We start from the raw sequence: 9,693 nt of genomic DNA, 5'->3' as shown, positions 1-9,693 counted from the left end.
GAAGGAAGGAAGGAAGGAAGGAAGGAAGGAAGGAAGGAAGGAAGGAAAGAAGTAAAAAAAATAATGTCATTGTCTTAATGGAGCTTCTACTCTTGGTAGATAGGGGAGAAAAGCTATTAACAAAACAACAGAATGTTACATGTTGTAGAGAAACATGAAGCAGGCAAAGGCATAAGTACAGACATGCACATTGAAATTCCTCTGGAAATTGTGGAGGCTTGGGGCTCATGGCTGCTCCATTAGACAGACAGTACTATCTATGTCTTATGGAAAGTGAAATGTGAATCTCAGTAAGTTTATAATGAGTCCCCACGCTCACTGAGCTGATGAATGGCAGAGTTCAATTAGTCTCTTGGCCCTCTTATCTTGATAATCCTCTCTCTAATTCCAAGCTCTAATGCTTAAGGGTGTGCAGCAGCTGTAACCCCATTAGTTGCTTAGGATATTCAATAATCAGTCTTTGGCTCTAGGAAAAATACTAATTCCCTAGTCTATGAGAATTTAAAACAGACTGGAGTTCACAGGCTCCTGTCTTGGCAAGTAGGTTTAAAGACAAGGAAGGACAGCTTGGAACTCTCCAGGTGAACGGGGCAGAGAAGGGACCAGTAGCTCCCCAGTGCTAATGATAAGAGAAAAGTGGGAAAGGGAGGCAGGGGTAGAAGAACAGAAAGGAGGCTGCTACTCAGCATGGCCCCACAGCAAGTTCCAAACTGGTAAGTCACGTCTAAAATAGCTTGTGAAAATATTGAGACTATTTTCCTCTTACTAGGGAGAAAATGTGATGGGCCTATGAGTAACACATGTTGTATAAACTATACTGACAGAGCTAAAAAGATGAATTCGACTTAAAAATGTAAAAAAAAAAAGTGTTTTAAAAAAGGGTGCAAGATGTGGCAATTTTGGTTTCTTTCTGACTGCATATATTGTTCTTAGTAGAATTACTGCGTTTTTTTTATGGGTCAAATTTCGTTTTGAAGAATGGTGAGAAGATAAATTTTACCCCACAGAATGGGTTACAGAAATGATCTTAGTTGTGACTTTAGCTAGCCTTAGACATTGTCAGAGCAGCTGGGAATTCCAGCTGGGTCAGACAAACCAAATGAGGTTTATCACAACACATATTCACATAAAATACGTGTGTGTGAGTTGGCCACATTTGCTGGAGGTGCACTTCTAGAAGCCCAGTAACCTCAGACAGGTAGGATCCTCATCCCTCAAACCAAAGATGGTTTCCTGCGGTATACAGTCAGGCAATCTGGAAGGACAGCCACGGCCCTAGGTGGAGGCTGCCTCTGCCTTTCCCTCCTTTGAGATCAGTGACTTTGAGATCAGGGCACAGAGAACGATGACACCGTCATCACATGGATGCTAATGCCCAGTTAAAATTACTTTTCTTTCTTTCATTAGATAATAGTCAAGACATTGGACTTTTGTCGGGAATGGTCTTCTTGGTCATCATGTTGCTGTTTTTTTCTCTCATTGGGATATTTAACAGATCACTTCGAATAGGGTAGGTTTTTGCAGTTTCTGGATCCTGATTTAGGCCATGATTGTGTACTGTCAAGATGTAGTCAATTCAATTATTTTCTAGAAAAACACATTAACATCCTTATTTTGAAAAAGAGAAATGTATTATTACCATTATTGCCTGTGTATAGTTTGTGACTGGGAGAAGGTTCACATGCCACAGCATGTGCTTGGAGATCATCGGACAACTTTGTGGAGTTGCTTTGCTCTTTCCGCCTTTATGCGAATTTCAGGAATTGAACTCAGATCCTCAGGTTTGTACAGCGAGATCTTTACCAGCTGAGCCATCTCGCCAGCCCTGAAAATGGAAAGTTGAAGGACAGGTATTTAATACGTACCCACGTTTGGCAAGCTCTTTACAAATGTCGTTCAGTTAATCCTCAAAAAGATTTCATCAGAAAAGCTCTGTGTCCCGTATCGCAGGTGAAGTTAACACGGCTCAGGAAGAAAGGTTGACTCCTCCGCCCAAGGTCACCAAGCACTCAGCAGAGAGTGAAAGTGGATATCAACCTCCATGTTCTCGTCTGCCCACACAGCTCTTTGGTTGTGCCTAAGCACTGTCCACAGTGCCTAGATTCTTCACAGTGGCCACAGGCTGCCTTAACTTCCAGCCAAACAGAAAAGTCAAGCAGTGTGAACACAAGCAGTCAGCTTAAGTTGTCACTCCATTACCAACTGCATTGATGCTTATGAGTCTTGCCTCAAAGCCCCCCTCTTTAAAAACACTCTAACAATTTCACACATGTATATGGTGTATTCTGATCATGTTCGCTCCCCATTCCCCTTTCTTACTCCCCCTCTCTACCCCACTTAGTTTTTAAATGGGGTTGCTTGCCTGTGCACAGATGTAGAGTTATTTACCTAATCATGGCCAACTTATCAGAGACTATACTCTCAAAGAAAAATGATTCCCCATCACCTGCCAGTAGCTCCTCGGCGAGGGGTAGGAATCATGTGCAGTTCCATATCCGTTCTGGAATGCTTTGCAGGGAACTGCGGCCGATATGAGATTGTGAGCACAACAGCCCTGCCGTGTTCTAGGGACAGTGGTTCACAACGCTCCTCCCATCCTCTGGCATGCTCTCTTGAGCCTTGTAAGATGAGGGCGTTAAAGATGGTCCAGTCAGGCTGGTCATTAAATATTTACTTATTTCTCAGCATTTGGACCTGTTATGTGTCTTTGCATTGACTGCTGCTTACTGCAAAAAAAAAAAAAAAAAAAAAAAAGCTTCTGAGCTCCTGATAGCTCAAAGCCCACCCCCTAGTGACACACTGCCTCTAACAAAGCCACTCTACTCCAACAAGGCCACACCTCCTAACAGTGCCACTCTCTATGGGCCTATGGGGGCATTGTTATTGAAGCCACCACAGCAACTAAAATTAGTAGTAGTAGCTTTTGTTATTTGGGGGATGAACTCATCATCTTTCAAACAACTCTACTCAGTATGGTAGCAGCAAAGGGCCATGCTTACTAGATTAAAATGAGATATGAGGGAAGGAAAGGCCTCTGATTGCCTGGATATTGCCAGATACACTGTCATTTCTAATATGTTAATAGACCAGAGTTGCTAAATGTTGCAGTTTTCTAGTGCATCTAATTATGCACTGATTTGGGCACACATGAACATTCATTGGTTTCTGGCTTAGACAGGATGTATATGTGTCAAATCAGAAATTGGAAGCCAGTTTCTTTTCCTTTCATTCTTTGTTTATTTATTTGTTTGTTTGTTTTTGTCATTAGTTTCATGAGCTAATCTTTCATTGAAATGTATAATCAAAATGAAAGATTTTTATGCAAGTTACTCTATAAGTTATACTAACCTAATATCTGCACAGGCTTTTCCCACAGAACTTAAGTAAGATTTCAATTTTTAAATTATATGTTAATAAGCATATTTACAGTACCTTTTCAAAGTGGACAAACTAGTATGTAATTTTGCTTGGGGATGTTTTAAAATGTAATTATTTATGAAGACTCTGGAAATATGTTAATGTTCAATTAATGTCTGCAAAAATTCTAGTATTTATATTATCATCCAAAGATATCCTAGATATTTTCAAATTTTAATAACCATCTTATTGCTATAATTAGTATAACCCAAAGACTTTTATTTAGTAATAATGCATAAGAAAATAAAACAATTCATGGATAATTTAACTGCCTAAGTTCTAATTTTAAGAAGATAAAAAGAAGGCAGAGTAGATGGTCTTTCAGTAAAGCACTTGCTTTGCAAGCAGGAGAACTTGAGTTTGAGCCCTTGCACCCAAGTTAACAAGGCCACAGGTGGGGGGTTGCTTACTTATAACCCCAGTGCTGGAAAAGCAGGGACAGGCAGGTCTGTGAGGCTCCCTTGTCAAGCTCCAGGCCAGTGAGAGACCCTGTCTTTAAACAAGGCAGGTAGCATCAAAGGGATGAGCTCAAGGCTGTTCTCAGGCCTCCACATGTACACATATCCAAACATACATACACACACATACACACAAATGCACACATGCAAAATAGAAAGAAAAAATAGTTCCAGTACAAGTATTTAACATACAAGCTACATGCAGATAGTTATTTAATACAATTATACATGACTGATAAAAGCCTGTTATTAGAAGCAGAACTAAAACAGAGACAAAAATCACATCTTAAACATGAACAGATTAAGACCAAGTTACCAATAATGCATCAGCACCACATTAAGGAAAGCAGTGAAAGCACTTCCCTTGGAGTCATTTAGCCAAGTTACAAATGAGTTCAGATTTGAATCCTCTGCTTCAAATCCACCTCCAGAGGTGCTCCCTGTACTTTTAATCCTCATCTGTATGTTGTATGAGTCTGAATCTGTACCTGCCTGAAGTCTGCCTTGTGAATCTGTCTGTCCATGTGTCTGTGTGTGTCTATTTCTGTGTGTGTCTGCCTGTGAGTGTTGTGTCTTTCCTGCACAAAAGGATTCACTCTACTTATTGAACAGCGCAGAAAGCATCACATGGGAAGAAGTGTGATACTTTACCGAAATCCCAAACAGTTTTATAAGGGATTAAGTCCCTGGTTCTACCTTATTCCAACTGACCCAGATAACAAATACTGTTTATCAACCGACAGCCATACATGGTTGCTTTATAGGAGATTTTAGGAAGTGGCTTTCAACTTCTACATTTGCTGCTTTTAGCAAATAACAAACACATTGTCTGGGTCAGGAGCATGATGCATAATATTAATATCATGTATTGTATAATATTTAATATTCCAGCTATGCATTAGCTTAGGCTATGGATGTTGCTTACACGGAAAATCCAAGGCAAGTAAAGTTGGCTGTTATATTGCTCTCTTAAAGGCAGGTTAAACAAACTGAGTACACAGGAGGCTAGAATTCTTAAGTCTTATGTGACCTTGAGGTGTATTATTAAATCTGGCTGTGAGACCCAGCAAAAGTTCCAGTCTTTTAGAATGGAAGATATTTTCAGAATATTGCATAGCCATATATATATAGTATGATATATAAATATAATGAAACAAAGTTAAATTTTAAAAAATATATGTGTAAAATCCCTTTATACTGCATCAGTGTGGTATGGTAAAACATCCCAGTAGCATCAACTCACTAGCTTAGTCTAATTATAAACATAGAAAGAACATGAATTAACTTAAAAAACTGAGACAGAGAAGAGTGTATAAATATATGTAGAGAAATCATTTTCCCTAGTATCAATCAAGGTCAAAGGAGCTTGCCAAGTTCACTCAGCCATTTTGCTTGTTACTTAATAAATGTGTCTAGAGAACCTGTTAAAAGAAAGAACAGGTCTTACTTGTTTTTCATAGTCTCTTCATGTGTAAAAATATACCTCAGATCAGTGTGGTCTTGTCTATATCCCTGGTACAACCTGTTTGCCCAAATGAGCTTGCACAGTCAATGTAGAATGTGCTTTTATATATGAAGACAGCACCAAGAGGAACAAGGAACATTTGACAAGATTTCTTACTGAATGCTTATTCTTTCTTTCTTTCTTTACAATTTATTCATTTTATATTCCAATTCTAGTCCCCTCCTTCATCTCCTGCTGGTCCCACCTCCCTCATGTCCCCCCAACCCCTTCCCCTAGTCCACCGAAAGGGGGAGAGATTGAAGCCTTTGCTTCATGAGGTTAAATTGCATTCCATTCTAGCTCCGCTTTTGATTGCCTGCAGCAGTTCTAAAGAAACATTGTGAGAGACTGTGACGGTCACAGTTTTAATCCCAGCACACAGGAGGAAGAGACAGGGAGTTCTCTGAGTTCAAAGCCAGCCTGGTCTGCAGAACAAGTTTAATGATAGCCAGGGCTACACTGAGAAATCCTGTATATATATATATATGAAGAAGGAAGGAAAGGAAAGGCAGCAGGTGGGTACTGCTTCTAATGTATCATCTTGTTTTCTAGAATTAAAAGAAAAGTCTTACTGATGATTCCTAAGTGGCTTTATGAAGATATTCCTAATGTGGAAAATAGTAATGTTGCAAAACTATTACAGGTAATCAAACAACACCAAACAGAAACTGATTGGTGCCCTGTGTGATGGGGTAAGCCAGTAATACTAGTACTGGGAAAGCTGAGGCAGGAGGATCACACATTCAAGGCCAACCTGAGCTATATAATAAGACCTTGTCAAATAATCAAGGACTGGAGAGGTGGCTCTGTAGTTAAGAGTTCCTGTAGCTCTTGCAGAGGACCCAGGTTCAATTCCTAGCACCTACATGGTGGCCCATAGCCATCCATAACTCCAGTTCCAGAGAATTCAATGTCTTTTTCTGACCTCCACATGCACAATATACACACACAATGCACTTGCATATATGTAAGCAAAACACTCACAAATATAAAATAAAATAAATAAATCTAAAATAAATAAATAGTAAACAACAACAAAATTTCCATAATTGAAATATCAGTTGGGACCAAGAATGCAGTCTAGTCGCTAGGCTATAAACAGAAAGAGGGAGAAAGAAAGAGAGAAGTATGGAGAGGCCCGTGTGCAACAATATCCATGTACACATACACATACATGTACTTCACATGTACTTATATATCACTCACATCATGTATCATATATCATATACATCATTCACATGCACATACGTTCACATGTTACACCCACACACACATGAACGTCACACATACACATCATGTATGTCATGCATATTATACCCATCATGTACACATACATCATACATATGCATATACATACACACATACATCATATACATGTACAGATACCTTATCTACATCTACATCATCTACACCTACGCACATATATACATATACATACATGCCCATACACACATGCACATATAAACATACACACATATACGTGTCTACATATATATATATATATATATATATATATACATGCATACATACATATGGAAACAAAATTGTAGCACTTCAAATCCTACTTAGTTGAAATGGCAGAGTTAGGGGATTAAAGGGCAGGAGAAAAGAAACTATACTATTCAGGAGGAAAGCAAGATGGAAGATTATTTACTGCCTTCAGGGCAGAGGTCGGAGGGAAGAAACATTCTGTAGAATATGTACTAAAGGTTCCAAGAGACTTGTTTACAAGAGATGAAGATGTGTCCAAGTCTCAGGGAGGTACCGTTTCATTTCTCCAACTTTATGGACTGCTTGAAGATTATTATTGGGTGCCCATGGAAGATGGCATCACCAGGGGTGAGCTAGGAAAAGAGGAGTACACATGACAGCTTTGGAAAGCTGGGGGTAGGGGGAGTTTTGCCAGCTATAGAGCGGAGGAAGGGAGGAAGGGTCCGATGTGTGTGTTTCCAGAACTCTGCTTAGCCAGCACCATTGTCAGTGAGACAGAAATGTCATCTAAACATGTATCGCTGCCAAACCAATGGCCATAGAAATGAGACCCCAAATGTGATGGGACCAGAGAGGAAATATGAGACTATGAGGACCTTCTTGAGAGAAAGAATATTCCAGGCAGAAGGGTGAGCTCGAGAACAGAGGGGACAGCAATATCTTGGGCAGACCAGGCCTTTTATAAAACAGACACACACAGCTCTGCTTAAAGCTGGGTGGGCCCATTGTCTTAGTTTGCTTTCTGTTGATGTGCTAACACACCATGACCAAAAGTAACTTGGGAAGAAAGGGGTTCGTTTCATTTTTCTATCATCTATCATCTATCTTCTATCCTCTATCCTCTATCCTCTATCCTCTATCCCCTATCATCTATCATCTATCATCTATATCCAGGAAGGAAGGTAGAAACCTGAGGCAGGAAGTGATACAGAAGCCATGGATGAGTGCTGCTTGCTGGCTAGCTTTCCATGGCTGTTCAGTGTGCTTTCTAATAGCATCCAGGGTCACCAAATCAGGGTGGCACTGTGCACAATTATCTAGTCTCTCCAACAACAATCATCAGTTAAGAAAATGCACCACAGGCCAATCTGGTGGCTATGTTTTCTCAACCGTCTTCCAAATGACTTTAGTTCGTGTCAAGTTGACACAAAACTAGTCAGCACACCCACTAGTCAACTTAGCCCAGAAACACATCATTTGAAAGAAGGGGTCTCAGGACAAAATTAAAATAAACAAGTAAAATTGTAAAAACTTTTTAAAAAGGTTTTAATCAAGAAATAGTCTTAAGACATGGGTTGTTTTTAATTCTTTCTTTGGGAGACATTAAAAAAGGCTTTAGAAGATATCAAAAAGACAGAAGGAGGAAATCATCCAGGAGATAAACACTAAGAAGATAAAGAGAAAAAAAGTTGGGGAAATAAAATTTCAGCCACAACTCATTTACTCAGTTGATTCTTTTAAATGGTTTTTGGTGAAGTTTTTTTTTTTTTTTTTTTTTTGTTTTTTTTTTTTTTTTTTTTTTTTGGGGGGGGGGTTGGGGGGTTGTTTGTAAAATGAAGTAATGTCTTTTTTTTTTCTCTAGGAAAAAAGCATGTTTGAGAACAATAATGCCAGTGAGCAGGCCCTGTATGTGGATCCTGTGCTTGCAGAGATAAGTGAAATCTCTCTGCTGGAACACAAGCCCACAGATTACAAAGAAGAAAGGCTCGCAGGACTCCTGGAGACAAGAGACTGTCCACACACAACGTCATCTACTGGTTCTTCTGTTGTGTACATTCCTGATCTCAACACTGGATACAAACCCCAGATTTCGAACGTCCCCCCTGGAGGAAACCACTTCATTAACGGAGATAAGAGAGGCTCTGCAACCCTCGAGGCCACAGGTGACCACTCTGCCAGACTGAAAGCATACCCCAGCTTCGCATTTTCTGCCTCAAATATGACTTTACTAAGCAAAACACTAACTTTTGATGAATTGAATCTAGTTTTAAATCAAGATGAACTCAATCTTCTTGACATACAAAACTCAAGACAGGAGGAAACCAGTATGATTTTGGGGAGCGACTCACCCAGTGAGACTGTCCCAGAGCAGACCCTGCTGTCTGATGAATTTGTCTCCTGTTTGGCAGTCGGGAGTGCGGACTTGCCATGTATTAATTCTTACTTTCCACAGAACGTTTTGAAAAGCCACTTCAGTGGGATTTCACTATTGCAAAAGTAAGACCATGGCATCAGAGTCTGTGGGAGATGCCCTCCCCCTGCAAGCCAAATCTTACCTCAAAAGAAGAGCAATTACTGTTCCATGACATCAGGATGGAACATGTCTCACTGACAAATCAAAACAAAAGAGAAACAGTGAGGATGTGTTTGTTTGTTTGTTTTCATTTTCATTTTAATATTTCCACTTGAGACAGGATCTCACAGAGTCCAGCTTGACTCTAACTCACTATGTAGCTCAGGATGCTGAACTCCTGGTTTTCCTCTGTTCCCAAGTGCTGGAATTAAAGGCATGTGCAGCTAGAACCATTTCTTTGATACTTTCTTCATTAAATTGTAAAGAACAGCTCTGTTTGTATAAAGGATAAATAGTGCAGAACACAGAGTAGTGAAATAAATGTAGAAAATGGGTCTTTTAAAATCAAAACATGGATATTTCCTTACACAGGCAGAAACAAGTTTAATTTTCATCTTATCACTTAAAATTCTCCTGAGTAGATAAAATACAGAACCAAACAACAAAATAAGGCAGAAACAGAGGCTATTAACATACTTGCTTATTGTTCTTGCAGACTTTCCTTGTTTTAGATTGAAAGACTGTAAAAC

General features: G+C 39.5%; 1 protein-coding gene across 1 annotated transcript in view; it reads left to right on the top strand.

Annotated features, from left to right (window-relative positions):
• Il23r (interleukin 23 receptor) overlaps positions 1-9,091 on the top strand; it is a 57,273-nt gene extending 48,182 nt beyond the window's left edge. The window contains exons 8-10 of the mRNA XM_055612524.1: positions 1,408-1,510; positions 5,932-6,022; positions 8,453-9,091. Of these exons, the coding sequence (XP_055468499.1) occupies positions 1,408-1,510; positions 5,932-6,022; positions 8,453-9,091 (833 nt within the window). The remainder of the gene's footprint in view (positions 1-1,407; positions 1,511-5,931; positions 6,023-8,452) is intronic.
• The last annotated feature ends 602 nt before the right edge of the window (positions 9,092-9,693 follow it).

Source organism: Psammomys obesus, unplaced genomic scaffold (genome assembly GCF_907164565.1).
Source record: "Psammomys obesus unplaced genomic scaffold, mPsaObe1.curated_primary_1811, whole genome shotgun sequence".
In the NCBI taxonomy this organism is placed as follows: Eukaryota; Metazoa; Chordata; class Mammalia; order Rodentia; family Muridae; genus Psammomys; species Psammomys obesus.
The sequence above is the reverse complement of the archived record's forward strand: the minus strand, read 5'-3'. Positions and strand labels throughout refer to the sequence as shown.